General features: G+C 31.4%; 1 protein-coding gene and 1 pseudogene across 1 annotated transcript; both read left to right on the top strand.

Moving 5' to 3' along the window:
- Positions 1 to 221: 221 nt before the first annotated feature.
- On the top strand, positions 222 to 1,984 carry LOC149165779 (endoglucanase 23-like; annotated as a pseudogene).
- Positions 1,985 to 2,522: 538 nt separating this feature from the next.
- On the top strand, positions 2,523 to 5,154 carry LOC149165778 (transportin-1-like). The gene is made up of 4 exons (XM_089429932.1): positions 2,523 to 2,787; positions 4,525 to 4,614; positions 4,784 to 4,861; positions 5,008 to 5,154. The coding sequence occupies exons 1-4, from the start codon at positions 2,572 to 2,574 to the stop codon at positions 5,152 to 5,154; spliced, it is 531 nt and encodes a 176-aa protein (XP_089286058.1). The 5' UTR covers positions 2,523 to 2,571.
- Positions 5,155 to 26,328: the final 21,174 nt, after the last annotated feature.

Genomic DNA, 26,328 nt, shown 5'->3' with positions numbered 1-26,328 from the left:
TTATGGACCCTTAGATCGATTGTTAGACGATGGAATAAACTCCAGCCATTAGATCGTCGGTGAAAAATGTTGTAGGCTATTCAGATTATTGGAATGTTTTCAACAGTTGTCACTCAATGATGGGCCTTCCCCTCAATTTTGCCATCCCCTTCTTCATTTCCATTCCCCCTCTCCTTCCATTAATTCCCTCGCCGCTCTTTCCACTTCCTCTCTCTTCACCAATGCATCTGCGCCCTTCTACGCTTCAATGCCCACCTTCATCTCCTTCACTAGAAGGAAGGCATTCATTCTCTGTTCAGCAAAGAGAGGCCAAGCGATCATCGGCACTCCATGTAAGATGCTTTCGATCGTTGAATGCCCTTAAAGATGGATCTGATCAGAATGTATGCAATTTTTGCTCATAATATTCCTGCTTTAAACCCGCAGATCAGATAACTGGTTGCACGGTTCAGCTTTTCATATGATTTCAATGACCTAATCACTGAACTGAATACAGGTTGATTTGGTTGGAGGATATTACAATGCAGGCGACAACGTAAAATTTACGTTTCCAATGGCTTTTAGTACTACGCTGTTAGCCTGGAGCGTGCTGGAGTTCGGTCATTTAATGGGCGGTGAGATTGGTAATGGCATTAATATTGAATTTAAGTAGACCGCTACTTATTCATTCCATTCGTACGCGTATTTGTCCTCCATAGCTCTTCGACTTTGCAGACAGATACAGGGGATCTTATTGTGACAACCTTAAGTCTGGAGTTTGCTCATTTAACTGCGGCTTTGATGGATACCAAGTAAGTTTTCTGTTTCATTTATTCTCACCCGGAAAAGTCCCGTCAAAATACCCAACCTAACTTCCAGTTAATACTAATGGGGATTTCAGGATGAATTGCTGTCGGCTGCTGCATGGTTGCACAAAGCATCGGCCAACAATTCGTATCTGTAGTACATTGATAGCAATGGCAAAACACTGGCAGACAATGAGGAGTTACATGAATTTGGATGGAACAATAAGCATGCTGGCATTCATGTACTGCTCACCAAGGTAATCACTCCATGCAGCTTCACAGTGCTCATATCAACTGTATTGAATTTCAAAGCCATCTATACTCGTGTATCTTTTTATACGCAGGAGTATTTGTCCGGGAATGGATGGTTCTTAAAACCATACAAGGGATACGCTGACAAATTCATTTGTGCCCTCTTTCCTCAAACACCTTATCGACCACATGTTCAATACACACCAGGTTCCCCTAATAGACTCTCTTTCTTTTTTTTCCCGGGATTTTGTATGTTTGTTGTGTACATCGTGCTGCTGCGGGAAGATGAATAAGCTAATTGGAGAGATGCTGTGTTACAGGTGGGCTCATATACAAAAGTAATGCAAGCAATATGAAGATTGCGACGTCAGTATCGTTTTTGGCATTAACATATGCCAAGTACCTGAGCGACGCGTCTCGAGTGTTGTGGTGTGGGGGCGTGGAGGCAACTCCGGCAAGGATTCGCGCCTTTGCAAAACGACAGGTAGGTGCACCACCTACTTCACTATAACTGGTTCTTGGTAGAAGTCAAGAATGCATTTGACATTAGTGTATCGCCATTATGGAGTTGCAGATTGATTATATATTAGGGGATAATCCTCTGAATTTATCATACATGGTGGGATATGGCTCCCGCTTCCCCCAACGGATTCATCATAGAGCCTCATCTCTGCCTTCTATTGTCGATCACCCGGAATTCATTTCATGCAAAAGTGGGTTTCGTTACGTCCATAGAAATGGTTCCAATCCTAATCTTCTGATGGGAGCAGTTATTGGAGGACCAGATGAACACGACCAGTTTCCAGACGATCGAACAAAATTTCGGCAATCGGAGCCCAAGATGTACATCAACGCTCCTCTCGTTGGCGCGCTTGCATTTTTCAGCGCACATCCATCGTGATTTCCCAGAGATGCTAAATCCTGACACGTTTCTTTACATTTTCTCAGAGGGTGGCATTTAACTTTTCATTATGGATTCTCAAGAAATAAATCACGAATGTTTCTAGAAACAGGTTGAATGAATCCATACATTCTGGTTTGCCTCGTTGTGTCTCCTTTATAAAATGTGAAAAAAGAGTATTACAATACTTTTTCACACATGCCATCTGATCAAACAGCATATAGTTCTTTTTATTATTGGGTAAGAATTTGTAGTAGAAAACTATCTTTCAAATCCCTTTATAAAATGAGGACATGGTTTGGGTTATTCTATTTCAAGAGATTGTAGCAAAAAGCTGTATTGCAAGTTGCAAGGGATTTATAGATTTGGATTAGAATTCTTTTTCATATCTGCATGTCACTGCTGCTTTTTGATTATATGGTGCCTTCCCTTGTTTTATAATTATCAATAATAATTGATCTGCATTTTGTTTGGTGAGATGTGAGGCATCTATGGGATTTTAATTAGAACTTGATTGCCTGATTTTACTTGGCCTTATTTTAGATGCATCTACTAATAGCTTGAAAATCTGTTGAAGTACGATAGGCAGCAGGACTGCTTTTGAAAAATAATCTGAGGACAAGTTTTCATCTGATGATTGCTTCTTATCAACAATATATCAAATCAGAGTTGCTACCTTGTCTGGGGGCACCAGATAGACACCTCCGTTCAACGGTAGGAACTGTTGTCAGTGTTATTGTTCAGCAAGTACAGGTGCGGGGTTGGCCAGAATTAATGCAGGCACTGGTTCAATGCTTTGAGAGCAATGACTTTAATCATATGGAAGGTGCTCTTGATGCACTATCAAAGGTAACTCAAGGTCTCACTTTTGGCTCTCCGTCTGTTGTAATATATTCCCACAGTATATTTTTTGTTTATCTCAACAGATTTTATGTATTTCATAAGAATTCAAAGTTGTATGTTTCAAATTCTTTTGCCTATGTTTCAGAGAGCTGCATTTAAAACTGGATTTGTTCTTTTGGATCTTTTTTGGAAATTATCATTTTTAATAATAGATCTAAATTCTAATCAAGCCATGAGAGTGGAGTAGTTATGGAATTTTCTTGTTTGATGAGTAATAATGTCCCAGATGATTTCGTTTGCTGACACTTGCATTTCCGAGAATCCCAAAGGATTTAGGAAACACCCCCTTACCCCCTCCAAAAATAAAAGAAAAAACTCGTTAACCTATATTCAACCTTTTGGTCACAGCTTCTACTGTAACCAATTCCAATTCCAATGTTTGTTAGATTTTGGAGTGCACACTTAGAAATGAACAGTTGATAATGGAGAGAATATGAAATTTTATTTTATTAATGATGCTGTAGCAATAATATAAAATCTTTCATGTATATCATGTCATTTATAGCACCCTTCAGAAGTGAGGGAAATTTCTGAATGGTCGTGACATTTTTATCCTGTTAACATGGAAGATGTAACTGTTTAAGTTGCATGAAGGTTGTGAGATTTGGATCATTGCCATGTGCAGGTGGTGACAAGAATGATCTAGTTGTGTTGTTTGTGGTTGCACAATTTCTCATACAAAAACAGATCATGAATATGCGAATTTTAAAGCAGAGTACATTGTTATGTAAGCATTTGAATTGATTTTAGGTTTTTTTTAAAGTAGATCCTGGGCTGTCTTTTTTCAAGGTTGCCATTTTAAACATATTAAGACCTGTCTGCCTTTCTCTCATATTGCCTTGTTTTAAAAGTCATATAAAGTAAGTTTCTTGTGGAAGTAATGGGCATTTGTCTATCATTTCCAATACAGAAGTAGAAAAGGTTGCAGCAAACAATATATAAGAGACACAACAAACAATATATAAGAGATACTATGGGATTTAAACCTTGTTTTAATGTTTTTCGCTGTTGATTTTAAAAACTTTTGAGCAAGGCAAATGGTTTTATTGTCTGCCAAAGATTTCTCTATTTTTGGTAAATGCTTTTTAAAGCTGTATGAATGGTTCTGCTCATGCAAGGGATATGTAATTCATAAGTAGATGTTTTGCATGCAATATAATTCGTTCCTTTAAGGATTTAATATTCATGGATTTGAAAGTTCCTCTTGTTTGAAGGGGAGCATGTGGGTCAAAAACAGTCTCGATACATGTACTTTAATACATTCTCTCTAAGGCTTTTATCAAGCACACTTGGCATATCCAAGTGATCTTTCAAAAGGTGTTCTTTAATTAAGGGCAATCTTGCAATATGGGTCGAGGAATGTATAGCGAGGGTAGAAAGAAATTATCCCAGCAGGAATAGTGAATGCATTGGGATTGTGCTTGAGGTGGACGGGGAAATCGCGGGGTGGGGGGATGTGGTTTTGAAATGGGAATATTTTGCGGGAGTTTATGAGATCCATAATGTGCATGGCAGCTGCAATATATCTCTGCTTTCAAGAGAATGAATTGGATATGAAATCATTTGACCACAACAATGCATGGGGATGAGCTTTCTAAGTGTTGATTCATTTTTACAACTTTGTAGTAGGTTTTGTACAACAGGGAGCCTATTTATGAACATAACAATGTGCTGCCCACGTAGATATGTGAAGATATACCAGAGGAACTAGATGCTGATGTGCCAGGTTTACCAGAGCGAGCTATCAATATATTCTTGCCCAGATTATTTCAGGTAAATACCATTGGAGAATTTGTTCTAGATTGTTGATAGCATTACATAGTTGTTTTGTCAGGATTTGATGGGAAACTAGCATAACTCATTATCAAAGGAGAATGCTTTATGTTGGTTTCAACTTCCAACTAAGCTCCAATGTATTTACAACCTTTTAATTGCTTTGCAGTTCTTCCAGTCACCTCATGTTTCTCTCAGGAAACTAGCACTTAGCTCCGTAAATCAATTTATTGTGTTTATGCCGACAGTAAGTTTCTCTGTAACCACAATGAAATGTGAAATAACAGTCAGGGTCTAACTGTCTACATATCTTTATGTTGTTAAACAAATGCAATGTATTAGATTCAATAAGAAAGTTAATTGTTTCTAAGGTTTATATTTTTGTGCATGCAGGCCTTGTTAATATCAATGGATCAATATCTTCAGGGCCTATTTACTCTTTCTCAGGATCCTGCTCCTGAAGTGAGGAAACTGGTCAGTTATCGTTATTTATCTGCCATTATCTTTGCTCTTTGTATAACGTTGGTCCTTTCATCCTAGTGCATGCAGGTGGACGGGGAAATCGCGGGGTGGGGGGGATGTGGTTTTGAAATGGGAATATTTTGCGGGAGTTTATGAGATCCATAATGTGCATGGCAGCTGCAATATATCTCTGCTTTCAAGAGAATGAATTGGATATGAAATCATTTGACCACAACAATGCATGGGGATGAGCTTTCTAAGTGTTGATTCATTTTTACAACTTTGTAGTAGGTTTTGTACAACAGGGAGCCTATTTATGAACATAACAATGTGCTGCCCACGTAGATATGTGAAGATGTACCAGAGGAACTAGATGCTGATGTGCCAGGTTTACCAGAGCGAGCTATCAATATATTCTTGCCCAGATTATTTCAGGTAAATACCATTGGAGAATTTGTTCTAGATTGTTGATAGCATTACATAGTTGTTTTGTCAGGATTTGATGGGAAACTAACATAACTCATTATCAAAGGAGAATGTTTTATGTTGGTTTCAACTTCCAACTAAGCTCCAATGTATTTACAACCTTTTAATTTCTTTGCAGTTCTTCCAGTCACCTCATGTTTATCTCAGGAAACTAGCACTTAGCTCCGTAAATCAATCTATTGTGTTTATGCCGACAGTAAGTTTCTCTGTAACCACAATGCAATGTGAAATAACAGTCAGGGTCTAACTGTCTACATATCTTTATGCTGTTAAACAAATGCAATGTATTAGATTCAATAAGAAAGTTAATTGTTTCTAAGGTCTATATTTTTGTGCATGCAGGCCTTGTTAATATCAATGGACCAATATCTTCAGGGCCTATTTACTCTTTCTCAGGATCCTGCTCCTGAAGTGAGGAAACTGGTCAGTTATCATTATTTATCTGCCATTATCTTTGCTCTTTGTATAACGTTGGTCCTTTCATCCTAGTGCATGCAGAAATTACAAAGATCTATATTGTTGGATTAATATCTTGTGCATGTTCAATCATCAACTAGTGAAAACATTCGCTGTAGAAGAGAACACGAGAATGGTGATACACTAAGGTTAGATAGGTGTTTGTGTGGTTATTCCATGTGCTATTTTTGCTGCATCAACTATCCCAATAAATGACAAAATGTCGAGCTTTGCAAATTGCCTTGGTTGTTGAAGATGAATTTCTGCGGATTGTTTATCTTCAAGAATTGTAACTGCTATTAGTTGCATCCTCAATTCAGGAGCTCTACTATTCCAGTCAGAAAGTGAAATACCAGAGTTCTATTTCAAGTGAGTAGCTTCTTAGAAGCTAGGGAAAACTCTTAGCTGACATTGAGGCGCAACTTGGGAAGGTGATATATGGTGTATTATTGTTGCAATGGCAGGGGATGGATTTTTATTGCTGGTTGGACCAAAAGAAATTGATGCAAATCGATATTAACTACTTATTGATAATTTTGCCCACTGAGTTCCCTGAGGTCGAGTATATTGCTTTCCTTGCTTATCAAAGAGTATTGATTCCTTTTCAATTTCAACATTCTGGATAACCAAATCTAGTTCTCTGTAATCATTGCAAAAGGGAGTCCATTATCATGTAGGGTTTGAATTTTTATTATCCTCTTGTTGCATGCTAATCTTGATCATCTCGTTTAGCTTCTAAGGTTCTTAGTGGCCTATCCTTTTCAGATCCTTTGATTAACACTATATCTCTCCAATCTTGTAGGAAGGTCATCAAACTCTCCCTTTTATCTGGCATGGTTGGCTAGGATTAAAATTTCAAAGGGAGTAGCCAGAGGCATGTCTTATTTACATGAAAGGAAGTTTGTTCATGCAAATATTAATCCAAGCAACATCCTTATAGGCTTTGACATGGAGCCATACATAGCATATTTTGGGCTAGAAAAGCTACTGGACATTGCCAATGTCAAGTATAGTAGCTCTGCTATCCACCTAAGGAACCTTGAAGGTATATTTTCAGGGAGAAAACGCTCCACTGGCTCCTACCATAGCCTGCAAACAACACCTGATTTGTTGAGCAGTCCAGGCACATCCAAGAACTTTGTATCTCCTTACCAGGCCCTAGAGGCATTGAAAAATCTCAAACCCAACCAAAAGTGGGATGTTTATTCCTTTGGGGTTATTTTTCTGGACATTCTTACTAGGAAGCCACCTTCAGATAAGGATTTTACAGCATGCGGTCAAAATTTTGTTAATGACAAGCATCGCCTTTTGCACATCATAGATCCTACTCTTCAACCAGAGGTTGAAGGAAGGGAATAAATCTCAGTGTCTGTGGGGATTTCATTGAATTGTGCTTCTGCTTCCCCTCAAAAGAGACCATCAATGAAGGAGGCATTGCATTTTCTAGAAAAAATGCCATCATCCACAACGGATTAACCAATTCTTTCTTCCTATTTATCATCCTTGCTTTGACATAAGTTGGACAGAGATGATGACTTACACCCACATTCCGTATTCAACAACTCTACTTAGACATTGCCATAACTGACATAGACACCTCTATGATTGGGAGTCAGACAAACTCTGTTGTCAACTCAGCTGCTTATGAAATCTCTAGAGTCTTCTTAAAAATTTCAGTATTCTACAGTTGAGGATTGTAGCAAAACTCAGGGATCAAAATTAACTCCATGCTTATGAGGCATCCGCGTTCTCACAGTTTACTTGCAGCTCATTCTCAGTTTTAATGGGAAGGTGATATATGGTGTATTATTGTTGCAGTGGCAGGGGATGGATTTTAATTGCTGGTTGGACCAAAAGAAATTGATGCAAATCAATATTGAAAATTAGATTTATTGGTTCAGCTATAGTTTGCATATACAAAGAAGAAACTGCTCCTTTTTTAGGTTAGAATATTTATATATACATGTTCATCTCAGCAACAAATGATAATCTATCAAAACCATGAGAGTGCTACACAACTTCCTTCATAAGCCTTCTTAGGAAGACTATGAAATAAGACAAGAAGACCATGAAATAAGACAAGTGACCCTGTGCTTGTATTTGTATCTTATTCTACATAACATCTTCTTACTTAGCTAGAGAACAATTGGCTGCAGCATTTATATAAGTTTCTATGGAATGTTTCTGCTGTTATATATTGAACAGGTCCATTATACCGTATTATTGGATTTTGCAGAGCCTATCCCTGTTTTCTCTTCTTTAGAATATATATCAACCCTTTTGTTTTGTTTCAAGGATATGTTGCAGTTTATTTCATTTCTCTTTTATCTTTAAGATGGATATTTATCTTTTTTATCACCACGTTCTCTGTGGTTCATTTAAATTGGATATTTGTCATTTTGTTCACTGGGTTCTCTGTATTTTGTTATAACTAGTTATTGATAATTTTTCCCACTGAGTTCCCTGAGGTCGAGTATAATTCTTTCCTTGCTTATCAAAGAGTATTGCTTATCAAAGAGTGTTGATTCCTTTTCAATTTCAGCATTCTGGATAACCAAATCCAGTTCTTTGTAATCATTGCAAAAGGGAGTCCATTATCATGTAGGGTTTGAATTGTTATTCTCCTCGTGTTGCATGCTAATCTTAATCATCTTGTTCAGCTTCTAAGGTTCTTAGTGGCCTATCCTTTTCAGATCCTTTGACTAACGCTATATCTCTCTAATCTTGCAGGATGGTCATCAAACTCTCCCTTTTATCTGCCATGGTTGGCCAGGATTGAAATTGCAAAGGGAGTAGCGAGAGGCCTTGCTTATTTACATGAAAGGAAGTTTGTTCATGCAAATATTAAGCCAAGCAACATCCTTCTGGGCTTTGACATGTTGCCATACATAGCAGATTTTGGGCTAGAAAAACTAATGGATACTGCCAATGTCAAGTATAGTAGCTCTGCTATCCACCTAAGGAACCTTGAAGGTATATTTTCAGGGAGCAAACGCTCAGCTCCCGCGATAGCTTGCAAACAATGTTTTAATTTAGAATAGAATTATCATGGTAAATTGGTATAAGAATATTAGTAGAAAAAATCACCTAGTTATAAGCCTAAATATTGGCAAAGGCTAATTCTTCATGTGGCATAATCAATTAGCCATGTTATCTTGCTACATGATGCAAAAAAATGACCCATGGATCCTAATACTTTTTAGGGCTCTTTTTCAATTCAATAGGCCTTTCTTCTTCTTCTTCTTCCTGAGATGGTAAAGATAATGACTCAAGAATGACTCTAAGCTTACTAGATAACAAAATTCTCAACATACCTTGCAATGCATATTTGTTACACCTCTATTATAGACCAAGACAAATGTAACAAATCAATGTACACTAGTGCATCAATATGATTGTTTTCACATAAGGTTTGATCATTAAAAGGACATTAAGGTTTGTACCTTTTGGGACAATTGCTAGTATAGTCAACATCAGAGAAAATACAAACGACCCAGAATATGAGAGAAAATACAAATGACCTAGATCCATTAAAACCTTGAAAGTTTGTTCATGAACTCTCTGAATCTGGTATAAAATGTGTGCTGTATTTGAAACTTCAATTTTCCATTAAATTAATGGGACATGAATTCCCACAAAGCAGTTCAAAAATGTGCAATTAAGTTGAGCTTTCATCTTGTCATTCAATTGATGGACACTCAATATTAAATATAAGATAAATATATAGGAGTAGCATGTGAGTGTTAGATTTATAAAGAAGATTCCTTTTATTATTAATAAAAATATAGATAGTTAGTTTCATTTTAAAGGGTTATAAATATGAGTTATAAATACAAGACTTAATAGGTTGTAAATATTTAAAGTGTTGTAAATATGAGTTATTAATTGTTTTTACTCAAAATATGATAAATAGCAATTTCTTTTTAATTGAGTGACTTAAATTCATGTTTCTTTAGGTTGAAGGTAAAGCCACTAAAGTGCAAAAATTGTGATGCCAATAATTAGAGGGATTGTCATCATGGGGTGATAAGAAATTTAATATTCCAAGAAGAGGAGGTAGTAGTAGATTCTAAATAAATTAGCAATGCAACAACATAAATGTTTGCAACAAATTTAGAGAGATCCACCTTGTTGAATAATGCACACACTACATGGATAATGGATTTCGGCACTTTATGCCTTACGACGTTTTCTTTGCAACATCTGGTGCAAATGCTAATTATAGCATATCCCGTATCCAGATTGTAGATTCGGGTCGTCCTAGGCCCTTGCCACAAAACTTTCGCTGAGCCATCTGATGACCCGAATGTACAATCCGGATGGCCGTGAGCTCCTCTTCTTTTGCTAATTATGATCGAAATCGGTTGCAACCCTTCTTTGTCGGATCCATTATTAGCCCCTCTTCTTAAATGATCAAATACTTTTGCTGCTTCTCTCCTCCTTCCTTCACTCTGACGGTTTTCACCTGCACTCATAAATACCGTGCCTTCAACGAAACCTGCAGACGGAAACAACGAACAAGAAATACTTGGATTCCGGCATATGAAATGAAAACGTCAAACCTATTGAAAATGGAAATAAGAAAAAAGAAACACCATTATTTCAAATGGAAGGAGCCCCGGATTTAAAATAGATATAACAACCATGCAGCACGAGAATGGCAAAGGACAATGAAAAACATTAGATAAAGCAGATTGGGAGAATGGGAAGCATGGGATAATAAGTGGTCAAATAAGTGGTCAGGGAGATAAAAGTTATTTATAAATTTCTTTGATTTTTATAAAACAAATTGATTAAAAATTTAGGATTGGGAAATAGTTTTTTGGGGGGCTTCAGCGAATTTATTAATCAAAATCAAAAAGACTTTTATAATCATAAAAATATGTTTTTATTATTTTATTGAAATGTTAAAAATAATTTTTATTTTAAAAATGTTTAAAAAATAAATGGATTTAGAAGTAACACATTATAATATTAAAAAATTAGATAAAAGATAGTTTCATATTTACAATAAAGATTAATTTATTATTTATGGATAAATTTATTATTTATGAAATTTATCCAGATATAATATAAAATAATTTTTTTAGGACATTTTGATGTTTTTTAATATAAAATAAAATTTAACATAAAGTAATTTCAATGATAAGTGATTTTTACAATACAAAATGAGTGAAGTATAATTTTTTCTTGATTAATATAAAATTGTTTCTTTTCTTAATTAACATAAGATTGATTACATATTTAAAAGTATTAGTAACAAGAAAATATTTTAATATTAATGATAAATAAAATATTTTAATGTTTAGACTTTTTTTACACTGAACATGAAATATATATATATATAAACTTCGAATTTACTATTTTTTATATAGATTAGTTTAAATCAAATTCCTCCAGACACATGATATATTTAAAGTTTGCTTAATTTAAGATGAACATTATACCTTACATCTAGGTGTCATGGACACCCACACAGAGGAGGTCATGGTAAAGGAAGACTTCCTCTCCCATCTTGGCAGTGACAAGGCATAAGTATTTCTATTGCAATATTTCCCATAAAGAAACTTTTAAGGAATGAAACTTTTGTTCATGTTTAGAAATTTTGGTGAATCTTTTTAGTTTTTAATATGCAAAGCCTAAAATGTTTGGATATATTTTTCTAAAAATATTCAAATTTGTAATAATTTGATATCATTCTATATAAAATTTTAGAGATTTATAAAGTAAAATGATTGTATATTATAAAAATTCGGCAAATAGATTTTAGAGAAAAAATCTTTAAAATATTAACCCTTTAAATTTTCTATTATCTCCATTTCCAAAAAAATGATAATAAAGACAAAAGGTCAAAAATTTAGGTTACGAGAGAACACCTTTGAACTCTGAGAAACCTCCTTGGTAGACACTTCAAAGACCAAGAAAACATAAACGTTCTGTTGGAAGGCAATATGTTGGATACGAAATTCCACCAGCACCATGCCAAGGTGGCCAACCGACATATTGGGAACCTTCTCGACATGCAACTTCAAGGCTCAATGTCGCCCTTAATGGACACAGTTATGGATTCCTTCTCGCTATCTCTAGTTCAGGCTGACATTCCACTCGACATGCATCACAGTCCCTTGCCAAAGTGCCACCAAACTCTCAGTGATTCAAATGCAACTCCAGTTGGATTAGGCCCCTCCAGTAACCGAAGCGACCACTTGAATAGTCAGAGGGTCTCATCTCTCCAACACCAATCAGCACAAACAGCTTCATCTAACCAACTGGCACCAATGATGCATCCCCTTCCACACGATGCAAATTACTACAGGTCATGTGTCGTGGTCCAGGAAGACCAACCCGAATGCTAATTGGGAAACACACGTCTTCCAAGTTAGCTATTCTCACGACCATAATGTTGCAGTGCTCTCTCTTCTATCTGTAATTTTTCTTTTGGTTCCATATGTTATCTTGCTCCTGATTTTTTCTATTATGTCGCTGTGTATTATTGCTCCTGATTTTTTCTATTATGTCGCTATGTATTCGTCAAGAGGACCTCTGATTTCTCCTCTATAGGCTGAGGCCTCCTTCTTATATAATTTTCTCTAGCGCGTAACCTCTACTGTGTAACCTCTAGCTTATGATCATGGTTGAATTTTGCAGCACGTCATATGAATGTAATTTTTGTATATCTTTAATATAAGGACTTTTAAGAACATGAACATTATACTATCGCAGGCGTTCACGTATTATCTTGTCCCCCGGTAAGGTTAGATGATGGATCTTTACTTGATTACAGCGGGAAAATTCTTCTGTTATTCTGTTGTAAGAATTTCTCAGTCTGTTTAAGTTTTTGATCCAAACCAGTTGCACATACACCCTAGCACATACTCCTCTACGCTGAGGACATCCTCGAAGAGCAGGAGATTTTTTTCTATTCTCTATTGGCTGTCTTGCATTTCTAATAAGTTGTTGAATAGTGGACATTCTAGCTGTATTGTATGCGGAATCCACTGGTTCGGATTGATCCTAACCATACCATATCAAGTGATTATGAAATGAATCACTTTCCCCCTTTTTTTTGAAAACGAACAAAGAAATCACAGTTTACAATTCATTATAAAAATAAATTAAAAAAAATCTTCCGCTATGAGATCAACCTTCCGCTACGACATCAACAATGCCATAAGCTTGGGCTTCTGTTGCTGACATAAAAACATCTCCGTTGCAAGACGTCATATGAATGTAATTTTTGTATATCTTTAATACAAGGACTTTTAAGAACATGAACATTATACTATCGCAGGCGTTCACGTATTATCTCGTCCCCGTTGGGAAATAAATTTGTCCATCCATTTTTAATTGTTCATTTATATTTTTAATTTTTATTATATTATATTATTAGAGTATAATAAATTTTAAATTTAGTTAGTGTTTTATTTTTATTTTTAATAATAAATTTGATTGTTCAATTGAGGTTTCTGTGATTCATATCAAGTTTATGAGAAAAAAAATTAGACTTAAATCACATGATACAAACTTTTCTCATAAATAAATTGATATTTTTAAATATTCCTATAATAATTTTATTTTACAATATGAATTATTAATATTTATAATTTCACATTATTAATATTTGTGATTTTATTAAATTTAAGATGTTTTTGTGAGATTATTAAAAATGGATATTTTTTTTTCATTAATTTAAACTGAAAATTAGATTTTTTTCCTTTATTTTAATTATAAGGAAAAAATTAAATTCTTAAATGTAATTTAATGAAATTATCATTATTTTTAATTATAGTAAATAGTTAAATTCTTGAATATGACTAAACTAAATTCATTGCAGAACATATTTTCTAATAATTAATTTAATTAGTTTTTTCAATTTTGGATTGAGGGCTTTATTCATCAGAGTTAATCTTATGTTTAAAAAAAAAACATCCAAAAGAAAATCATTTTAATATAAAGTCAATTTTTTTTAGTTATTTGATATTTATATATCTTCCTCATTTATATATAGATCATAAGTATCTTTTAGCAGGTTTTACTCCTAACTTTAACTAAAAATTCTGAACATTTATGTATTAACCATAAAATTTTATATAAATATAAATAAATTAATTGTAATAATTATTTAAAAAAATAAATCAAATATATTTTATATTTTATTTATTATAATAATTTAAAAAAATATTTTAATAAAATATTAATATTAATTTTATTATAAACAATTTTTGAATTAATGTAGAGGCGTTGAAAAAATAATTAATGAAAATGGAAAAACATGTTTTAATTAAAAAATAAAAAATAAAAAATAAAAACTAAATTTTGTTTTTAAAAGAAGAAGAAAAAAAATCCTTTCTAACACCTGGATTATCCCAATAATTTCATATAATATCCAATCTAAAATTATAATATCCTTGTATACATTTGAAAAAATAAACGTTTATATAAAAATAATCTTAAAATTAAACTTACAAGAAAATAATATTAAAATTAAATATAATATTTCCTCTTAAAATAGTTTTAGAAAAGAGTCTTCCTTCCATTAACAATAAGGCTATAAATAGTTCAATTATAAGCTATTTATAATAAATAATTTTAAAATTAAGCGCACGAAACTTTGTGTTATTCTCTTTTTAAAATTCAGTTTTCCTTTCAAAACAAGGAGCCACTGCCGTGGCGGTAGTCCCTGCCGAGGTGTGCAACGACAACACAAATGGATTGTATACTGTCCGATTTGAAATGGAACTGAAATAGTTCACCTAGAGCTGTCAAATCGACGGTGATGTGCGGAATTTGATATGCAATTGGGTTTTATTCGAAACCTATGGATTTTGTTTTAGTTAGACCTACTGATTAGCTAAAACGGAGATTATGAAGGGTGCAATTTTTCCTTTCCTTTTGCTTTTGCAGTCACAGGGTGTATTTCCATTATATAAGCATAGGGTTGCTTATTGAAAAGACAGAAACATAGGTAAAATAATACCAAATACAATACAAACCTCTACGGTGCTGAGTCCTCCTTTCATGGCTCCACGTTTGAGCTTCATTTGAGCTTCTTCTGACATGGGAGCGTCATCGAAACTCATTTTTCCTACCAGATAATTAACTACCTATTACTCTGGGATCACTGTTTTCACTGGTTGATATCTCTATTCTATTCCGAACAATATGCAACATGATGTGCTCCATTGAGACAATGATGTATATATATATATATATAGATAGGTTCCTCTGGTACTCTAAGGTATGTTCTATTGGATAAGCTTTAGTATTCGAATGACATGCAGCATGACAGGTATTATATAACAGTTATTATATAATGCGTCTATTTCATATATGGGTATTTGTTTATCCACCATGTTTCACTCAAGAAATATTCATGTTCGAAGGGTACAATCACATAAAACTATTTAATTAGAAATTATTGAATAATTTATAAGAGTGTATTTTTTAAAAAACAAAATATTAAAATAAATTTTTAAATGTGCAATTCATTAATGTCAGTGGAATTTTCCAATTTTACATCAAAATTTCATAAATAGATATTTATGGTTAAGTCTATGTAATATTTGAAGTTCTATTTGAACAACTAAGAAATGATTTGCTTGATTAATCTATATGTTTAGACGATAGCTTTGCAAATTTTAAAAATATTTTAGAATTTAATGAAAAATAAGGCGATCAATTGTTTGACAATTGGTTTAATTTTAAAAATACATATAATCTTTTAAACTGAAATCAACATTAAAAAGTAAAAAAATCTATCAATTTCAAACTCAAAATGTAGTATGTTTAATCTAGATGTAAAAGGACTAAAGTATTTAGATGCTCATTTATGCATATAGAGGTATCAATGTTCATGTGTGTTTTGTGTATAAGTAGGTATGTATATTTCATTTTTTTAGTGAACAACTTCTATGCAAGATCAAACTCTACCAAACAAATTATGTTAATATATATACACATAAAATTATTTATATTTTTTATTATTAATTTATTATTATTATTATGTAAACTTATCTAATAATGATGTTAACAATAACGCCGGAGCCAGAAATTAATAACGGACGTTGTCCATTGATTAGGAAAGCTCTCTCATCATAGCTAGTTATCAGTAGATGTATTTGTAAAAATATTAATTAATTTAACCCTGTAAAAATATTAATTAATTTCATGTAAATTGTAAAAGATGTATTTGTAAAAATATTAATTAATTTCACATGATATACAACGCTGGTTATGAATCTCATTAATGTAAATTGTTGTAATACAGTATTAATTAATGATGTATTTGTAAAAATATTAATTAATTTCACATGATATACAACCCTGTAAAAATTGATGTATGTGTAAAAATATTAATTAATTTCACATGATATACAACCCTGTAAAAATATTAATTAATTTCACATGATATACAACGCTGGTTATGTGCTTTTATTTTTGGCCATAAGGGTATAACCTTTAGTTTTTTGGAGCTTCAGTTATGTTGTTAGCATCTATTTTCTTGATAGAATTGTTTTAGTTTTTCCTGGTTTAATATTCAATAGGCTCAAGAAGACTACTGTATTGTGGTACACCATATTTGCAAGATATTGGTTCTTAATTCCTAGTTAAGCCATTCTCTGCTGGTATCTTTATACCTTACAACATCTTGTGTTTTTGTGTATGCATTACATGCCCCTCATCCCTAGGATAAAATCCTTTCTTATCTTATTATACACACCTAAACCTATATATATTTATATATATCTACTCCTGGGTATGTTCTTACAATAGCAGTTTTCTATAACGCGACTTTTTGAAAGCCTTTCTGGCGGGTTTTTTCGGTCGAAACCCGGCAGGAATTTATTGGAATCGCAAGTTTGATAGCTAGTTTCTGCACAATGAAAGCGTCCCAGGGGTTTTCCAGGGTGCTGAATCCAAATATGCAGTTAAAAACCATTTTAACTGCAACAAATCAAGATTTAACCTCAATTTCTTCTGCCGAATTCAGTCACCGGAATCTCCAAAAAGTCGCATTATAGACAACTCCTTTACAATATGCCATTTTTGCTAAATGATTCTTCCTAGTGAATACATGATTTCTTTTGAACAATTTGTTTGTATGGAACACTTTATTATAATGTTGTTGTACCACTTTCTATGATTTATTAGCTTATAATAATTACCCAAGTCTTTTACAATGATATGGTCTACATTTCCCTTCCATTGTATCCCTTTCTATAAAAAAATAGTACTACACACCATGAGTACGTGCACTTCTACATCTTTACTTTCGATACAATTTAAATACATGGTAGTTCTTTAGTTTCTTTGTTGCATTTCTTCGACGTTATCTTCTTAATTCTATCCTTACACAATTAAACACAATTTAAATATTACTACTTTTATTTTTAGAGAGCTAGATTACTACATGTATATGCTTGAATATAAGACTGACAATTTTTGCATTTTTCTATTTGTATACTATAATATAAGATTCACCACCAAGTAAATACTTAAACATTCAATCTTTACACCTTCCTTATTTTATTTTATTTAATGAGTGCCTATTCTGCATCGGTGTTTCCTCTTGTACAACATTCTTAGGTAGTAGTTCGATGCTACAGAAATATTTACATGTATGTTTTACTTCTTTATTAGAGTATGTTATACCTCCCTTGAACTTCCTATAACAACTTTATTTAATTTCTCTTTGTATTATATTTCCATTTAGAACAGAGGATGGAATCACTTCTTCTGTTATTATACTTTATTCACGTCAGCTACAAGCTTAAAAGGGCTAAAATGAGGTTATCTCTCTCTATAGCAAGTTGGTGTATGGGGTAATAATATTGAATTTTTAGTACTTAACACTAACAACAAATGATCGATGCAAAATATTGGACAATCTTAGTACACTCATTACATATCTCATCTACTATATATTGATATTTCATTCTTTTTAGATCTAAGCAATATACTAGTAGAATGTTTTTGTTTTTTTTTTTGGTATAACTACTCTATATAGATATCACCACCACATTCTCTTTTCTACTAGCGTCGTCCAATTTCTTTAAATCTATTTAATTGAGTAGTGTTTTATTACAGTGTCTTTTGTTAATTTAATTTTTGGTATTGCATCTCACTTTACTAGGGGTCTTTTCGAATATACATATACATTCGAGCTTTTAATGTAATTGGTTTTTATTCTATTTTGTTATTCAGACCTTAATACAACTCATATCCTAGCTATAACTCTAGAAAATATTATGTTACTAATATCTCTCTTCCTCAACCTTTTTATGAATTGGTTTACTACTAGTTAGTTCAAGTATTCCAATCTTCTATTCCTTCCAACAATTATGTAGTGGAAGGTGATAATTCACCTCCTATTCACACCTAAGTCTGATCTAGCTAGTGCTCATTCTTATCTTCTAGCTATAGGTTGGCCCATAGGCCTCAATATTGAACCTACCACTCTGATACCATATGTAATGTCTCTACTCTCCATTCCAACACTGCAATACTCCTATCTAATTTCAAGACATTTTTTTATTTATTTAATTTTACTACAAAACTCTTCACTACCATTAATGTCTCCTCGTAACACTCACCATTAGTTAGTTTATTTACTTGATAACTATTTTATTTTCGTATCTTTATAACGATGTCATTTATATACTCTTATTTATTTAGATACATAAATATGTGTATAGTTCTATAATATTATTACCTCTCATTTTCCAACATCAAAATATGGCTTACATTAACAGTACGTGATATTTAATTCACATAAAATTTAATACCTATAATTATTCCATTCCTTTGTGCCTTCGTTACTATATTTAATTTTTTAATAACTATAATTATACATATTTTGAATTCCTATCATATTTTTACCAATACGGGAAACTATTGGTGTAGTTCAAGACTTTTAGTTGAACAAGGTATGAACTATATTTAATTTTGAACATCTCTTTACCACTAATATTTGAGTGGAACATATTATTATGCACCATTGTTGTATAATTATTTAGGATAATGTTCCTTTTCTCATGAGCCGGCTCGTTTTCACGTTTTTTATCCTTGTAAAAAATAAATATTTCAGGTTAATAACTAATATAAATTCAATTTCCATAAATATTTCAGCTTCAACTTGAACCAAGTTAAACACTGAAATGCATAAATAAATATTTCCTCTTCAACGTGAACGAGGTAAAACACTGAAAACATAAATACATGTTTCTATTTGAACGTGAACAAGGTAGAAAACTGAAATAAATATGTAAAAATTGGTTTGAAGTAGCAATGGAATTTCAAATATTGAAAGTACATTTTAGTAGTACACACCATGAGTACGTGCAGTTCTACATCTTTACTTTCGATACAATTTTAAATACATGGTAGTTCTTTAGTTTCTTTGTTGCATTTCTTCGACATTATCTTCTTAATTCTATCCTTACACAATTAAACATAATTTAAATGTTACTACTTTTATTTTTAGAGAGCTAGATTACTACATGTATATGCTTGAATATAAGACTGACAATTTTTGCATTTTTCTATTTGTATACTATAATATAAGATTCACCACCAAGTAAATACTTAAACATTCAATCTTTACACCTTCCTTATTTTATTTTATTTAATGAGTGCCTATTCTGCATCGGTGTTTCCTCTTGTACAACATTCTTAGGTAGTAGTTCGATGCTATATTTAATTTCTCTTTGTATTATCTTTCCATTTAGAACAAAGGATGGAATCACTTCTTCTGTTATTATACTTTATTCACGTCAGCTACAAGCTTAAAAGGGCTAAAATGAGGTTATCTCTCTCTATAGCAAGTTGGTGTATGGGGTAATAATATTGAATTTTTAGTACTTAACACTAACAACAAAAGATCGATGCAAAATATTAGACAATCTTAGTACACTCATTACATATCTCATCTACTATATATTGATATTTCATTCTTTTTAGATCTAAGCAGGTACATATATACTAGTAGCATGTTTTTGTTTTTTTTTGGTATAACTACTCTATATAGATATCACCACCACATTCTCTTTTCTACTAGTCTCGTCCAATTTCTTTAAATCTATTTAATTGAGTAGTGTTTTATTACGGTGTCTTTTGTTAATTTAACTTTCTGTATTGCATCTCACCTTACTAGGGGTCTTTTCGAATATACATATACACTCGAGCTTTTAATGTAATTGGTTTTTATTCTATTTTGTTATTCAGACCTTAATACAACTCATATCCTAGCTATAACTCTAGAAAATATTATGTTACTAATATCTCTCTTCCTCAACCTTCTTATGAATTGGTTTACTACTAGTTAGTTCAAGTATTCCAATCTTCTATTCCTTCCAACAATTATGTAGTGGAAGGTGATAATTCACCTCCTATTCACACCTAAGTCTAATCTAGCTAGTGCTCATTCTTATTTTCTAGCTATAGGTTGGCCCATAGGCCTCAATATTGAACCTACCACTCTGATACCATATGTAATGTCTCCATTCCAACACTGCAATACTCCTATCTAATTTCAAGACATTTTTTTTTTCTTTTTATTTAATTTTACTACAAAGCTCTTCACTACCATTAATGTCTCCTCCTAACACTCACCATTAGTTAGTTTATTTACTTAATAACTATTTTATTTTCGTATCTTTATAACGATATCATTTATATACTCTTATTTATTTAAATACATAAATATATGTGTATAGTTCTATAATATTATTTCCTCTCATTTTCCAACATCAAAATATGGCTTACATTAACCGTACGTGATATTTAATTCACATAAAATTTAATACGTATAATTATTCCATTCCTTTGTGCCTTCGTTACTATATTTAATTTTTTAATAACTATAATTATACATATTTTGAATTCCTGTCATATTTTTACCAATACGGGAAACTATTGGTGTAGTTCAAGACTTTTAGTTGAACAAGGTATGAACTATATTTAATTTTGAACATTACTCTTTACCACTAATGTTTGAGTGGAACATATTATTATGCACCATTGTTGTATAATTATTTAGGATAATGTTCCTTTTCTCATAAGCCGACTCGTTTTCACGTTTTCTATCCTTGTAAAAAATAAATATTTCAGCTTAATAACTAATATAAATTCAATTTCCATAAATATTTCAGCCTCAACGTGAACCAAGTTAAACACTGAAATGCATAAATAAATATTTCCTCTTCAACGTGAACGAGGTAAAACACTGAAAACATAAATACATGTTTCTATTTGAACGTGAACAAGGTAGAAAACTGAAATAAATATGTAAAAATTGGTTTGAAGTAGCAATGGAATTTCAAATATTGAAAGTACATTTTCTTGGTAAATGAGTGAAAATTGCAAGTTAAATAGTTCTATTACAGTAAGACCATAATCTGAAGAAACATATTCATATCACTTTTGCATTTGCTGTGTACGTGAAGGCTGCCATGTGCCTGGATTTTGTAATCTCAGCCAGAGTAATCCCCCTTAAGAGTGGAATTATATTTACCTTGCATAATCAGTTTAATTGTGCCCATTTTCTACCGTTATTTCAGAATTGAATAGTAGCATTACTATTTATTACTCTAATATACATTAACATTTTAATTTAGCTGAAATAAAAATTCCCTAACCTTTCTTTCAGATCATGTTATTTAAGTGTAAAACATTCCCCCTCCTAATAATCACTCATAACAACTTCGGACTCATTCGACCATCTGATCCTTGTATGCATTCTCCTTAAAATCAGGTAAATGTACTCTTCCTGTTAATAAAAGTTTGAAATACCAATACCACTAACAGGAAACCTACCAAGATAATCCCAAGGTCACACAGTATATTTCCTCGGTAATTTTTTGTATTCTGTAGATTAAAATAGAATATATCTTTCAGTGGGAAATTCTCCCAACCCTGAGAGTATTCATAATCCAGTCCCAACTACTATGTTTAATTAGCTAGATTTATAGTAATACGGTGTACTAATACGGTGCACACCTTCTAATAGGCATATAACCCAGCTTGCAACTAAAGCTCATATTTAAAACAACCAGGTACCCACATGCCCACAACAATGTAGGAAACCATTTACCAAAAATTACCTTAATTGTTCCCACTTCTACTTGCTAACCATAAAATCGGGCTAGAAATAAATCTCTAATATTCATGATCTTCATATGCATGAGAAAAAACATGACGAGGTCGGTATATGGAAAGCTAGAAACGAGACGAGGAAACATCAAAAGAGTGTAGTCAATCAAGTCTATTTAAAGAAAGAAAAGATTAGACAGGCTAATTGAGCACTCATGCGCTTAGATCTGCAATCCTAGAGTGGAAAATTAAATCTGGATTCAACAATGCAGATTATGACACTAAACAATACTTGGAAAGATTCATAAAACTTCAAATAAGACCACCAAATTTCAGAATAAAAGAGATTTTTCATTCATAGTCAGGCTTGCAAAAGTTAATAATGCATATTTTCAATAATAACTCTTTTCGAAATAGAAATATGATACTATTTACCGCAAAAAGCTCGGGATTTTGGAATGTATTTTTCATTCATAGTCAGGCTTGCAAAAGTTAATAATGCATATTTTCAATAATAACTCTTTTCGAAATAGAAATATGATACTATTTACCGCAAAAAGCTCGGGATTTTGGAATGTTTGATACATTGTCTGCTATGATAAAAGGTTAGAAACAAAGCATATGGACAAACCTTAAATATGAAATCAGAAAAACCACCTCCGAAGCACATAGCGAAGAAATAATAATGAAATGAGAATGAAATTAAATCCTGATGAATTAAGAAAACACTTTATATAGTGAAAGCTTGAGTGATAGAAGCAAAACTATTACCATGAAGGGCACAGTGCAAAGAGTTACATGCCATCAAATAACCCTGTTAAACGTTTGTAGAAATTCAACATTTTTTTATGGTGAATATTACATTAAATGGGGAATGCTTCGTTCGGTCTGGGAACTTACAAGTTGTAAAGGTGAAGCTCCTCGACGCTCTCTGCTCCTCTGCTCCTCAAACTAGGTGCTCCACACTCTCTGCTCTGAACCTACTCTCCTCTGCTCCTCAAACTAGGTGCTCCACACTCTCTGCTCTGAACCTACTCTGGAGAATTAGCTACTCGACACTCTCTGCTCTGAACTTACTCCGCACTCCGGACAAGGCATTTGTAGACCACCTCTGCATATGCAAACAGCTGGCACTTGCAGGATGCAGGACACTGCATGCATGACACCGAGAACAGATAACAAAAACTTAGGACAAACTAACAATGAATGATATTTTAATTTATTTTAAGACTTGATTTGCAATGAAAAAGTATATAATAATAACATGACATATATGTTAAACTACACTATTTTAAATTATATGTAATTATGAAATTTAAAATATGCCATTTAAAATATGCTTGGTTATTTATAATTATTTATTTCACATATTCACATTGATGTTAAAATAGGAAATAAATTTCCTAAACCTTGAGGATCAACCATATTTCTTCCGCTTACTAATGGTAAAAATAATGGATAGAAAAACATGAACTATTATTATCAAATGTATACATATACAATAAATTCTCATTTTGCATAATAATTGAGAGATATATTAGTTTGGTCCTATAGCACCAAAAATATATTGAGATTTAAGTGATTCTTGAAAATCACCACAATTTATAAAAGTGATGCTCCAAACATAAAGTTATGTCAATTAGAGAAGGACAACACCTAAAAATTAAATAATAATGAATGGTATTTTAATTTACTTCAAGACTTGATTTGCAATTAAACACTATAGAATAACATGGCATATATGTTAAATCACACTATCTTAAAATATATGTAATTATAGAATTTAATTTTTGTATCTTTACATGCCATTTAAAGCATGTTTGGTTATTTATAATTGTTTATTTCACATATACACATTAATATTAAATAAGGAAAAAATGGAAAAGTTTATTATTAAAGAAATAATGAATAAGAAAAATTCAACTATTATCATCAAATATACTTATATACAATAAATTTTCATTTTTAATAAAAATGAATAAAACACATTTTCAAAATTTTATAATTATTAAAGACATAGTTTAACAAATATATAACAACAATGTAAAACTAGAACCTGACACTACGAATTTTCTTACGTTTATATAACTTCCATTATCTTCGTCTATAAATTACTTATTAGCAAACTACTTATATAAATTACTCAATATTTATCTGTAAATTACTTATTGGTAAACTACTCATTTATGACACGCACCCTAAATAATTGGACCTCAAATTTAAAGTAATTTTTGTTCACCCTCAAATAGGTTTGAGAATAAATTTTTTTCCACAAAACGTCAAATTTCCGCGACCCAGACTCCAATTTTCACATTCCATCGGGTATTCCGGTCCCCTGATATGGGTCTGATGTAAAACTTTGGATAACAAAAACTTTTCATTTTTGAAAACTTTGGATATCTTATATTTACCCCGAACATAATGTCTTGAAATCTGCGAAGCCCGCAATAAGACCCCCAACTTTATTGTCCAATCAAAAATTACATAATAAATTTTATATTAATTTGTAATATGAAAACTTTGGTTAAAGTTGTGATGTACAGCAATATTTTTTGGTCAAACAAGAGATTAATACGCAGTCAACGCACAATCGATTGCTAAGAGTCCCAGGCAGGGACTAATAAGGCTATCAATGCTTTCGATGGAATGACTTTGTTAAAATTGTGAGTGGATATCTAAATATGATTTAATATTAAGTAAAAAAAAAATATGTGAATTTTCTTCACTCGCACTACACTTATTTGTCAAAAGCTTTCATTATTTATGATTTTGAATCATTCATATTATTTTCTATTTATAAATTATATTTATTTTATTAAACTATCATTCATATATATATTTAATATATAAATTTTTTTTAATGATTATTATAGTATTTTGATCTAATGAAAAAAATAAGATATACATTTTTTCAATATTATTATAATATTTTGATCAAGTAATAAAATAAATATTCTAATTATTATGTTAAAAAATAAAATAATAAAATACATATTTTCAAAAACAAATATATAATTTAAATATTAAAATAGTATGGATTATTATTATTATTATATAATATTTTTTTGTTAAATATTATTCAAAATGTTATCTTTATCTTTATATATAATGATTGAAATATGAAAAAAAAACTAAAATACCAAAGTTATTTGTGGTTTTTTAATTAAGGGTAATTATGTTGACGGAATGTGGAAATCTATGTCATATTGTTAATCGTAAACTATGCTCAAGAAAATGGTGGCTATTTTAGATATATATATTTTTTTTAATTATAAATTTTAGATAATGGTTTATTTTAAATATTTTTGAATTATTTTTAATTTGAATATACAAGTCACAAGAATTATACATTTTTTTTAATTTACAGTATTGAAAAACGTTATAATGAAAAAGATTAAAATTTATAAAATCGTTGTAATATTTAAACTTCTGGTTTCATTATTTTCTAGAATTTATTTTTAAGATTTATATTTGAGTAAAAATAGATTAATTCTATGATGAATTTGTTATTGAATAATGTTTGAGAGATAGTCTAGGTAGTACCAAAACATAATTTAATAGGATGCATGTTTGAAATTTATAGATTAATATAGTAGAATTGAAAGTTTAGTTTATTAGAAAAGGCCTCATGATATGTTATATTTTAATATTGTTGATATTATTAATTTGATTCTCTTATTTTATATTTTAATAGCTAAGTTGTATTGAAATTGTAGTAGATATTGTTTATATTAAAACAAATAATGAAAAGACAATTTAAAAGAATACAAAATATAATTATGTTCATTTCCTAATATTTATGCACTAATTAAATGTCTAATCTAGAATGGCCTTAAAATTTAATAAAAAATGTAAGTATATAATATTTTAATATACACTATAACAAAATACAATACAATAATTTTGTTTTACTTTATTATTAGCACTTATATTATTAAAAATTATTATTTAATTTGTAAAATTTCTAAAGCATTGTATAGATTTTATTAAAATTTAAATTAAAAAATTATTCATTTGGCTATATTTCTATATATATAATTATATAATTTTCACAATTATCTTGAAATGGAATACTTAGTTGTTTTGGTTAATCAACGTTCTAAAAGTACTTCAGTCTAATTACCCATATGTTTAGTGATCTAAGAAGAAAATGGGCAAAAATAACTATCTAATTTTAAAAATAATATATTATATTTTTGTTTGAAAAAAGAAAAAATATTT

Source organism: Pinus tabuliformis, chromosome 5_1 (genome assembly GCF_031772625.1).
Source record: "Pinus tabuliformis cultivar Carrire ecotype Pingquan chromosome 5_1, CPIR1, whole genome shotgun sequence".
NCBI classification, from domain to species: domain Eukaryota; kingdom Viridiplantae; phylum Streptophyta; class Pinopsida; order Pinales; family Pinaceae; genus Pinus; species Pinus tabuliformis.
This window is presented reverse-complemented; position numbering and strand designations above follow the sequence as displayed.

What these genes read in the sequence shown, in the direction of transcription:
- LOC149165778 (XM_089429932.1), top strand. Translation starts at nt 2,572, where the DNA reads ATGATTGCTTCTTATCAACAATATATCAAATCAGAGTTGCTACCTTGT. An exon ending in TCTTGCCCAGATTATTTCAG is followed by an intron (nt 4,615 to 4,783) that starts GTAAATACCATT and finishes ATTGCTTTGCAG; the next exon opens with TTCTTCCAGTCACCTCATGT. An exon ending in TTATTGTGTTTATGCCGACA is followed by an intron (nt 4,862 to 5,007) that starts GTAAGTTTCTCT and finishes TTGTGCATGCAG; the next exon opens with GCCTTGTTAATATCAATGGA.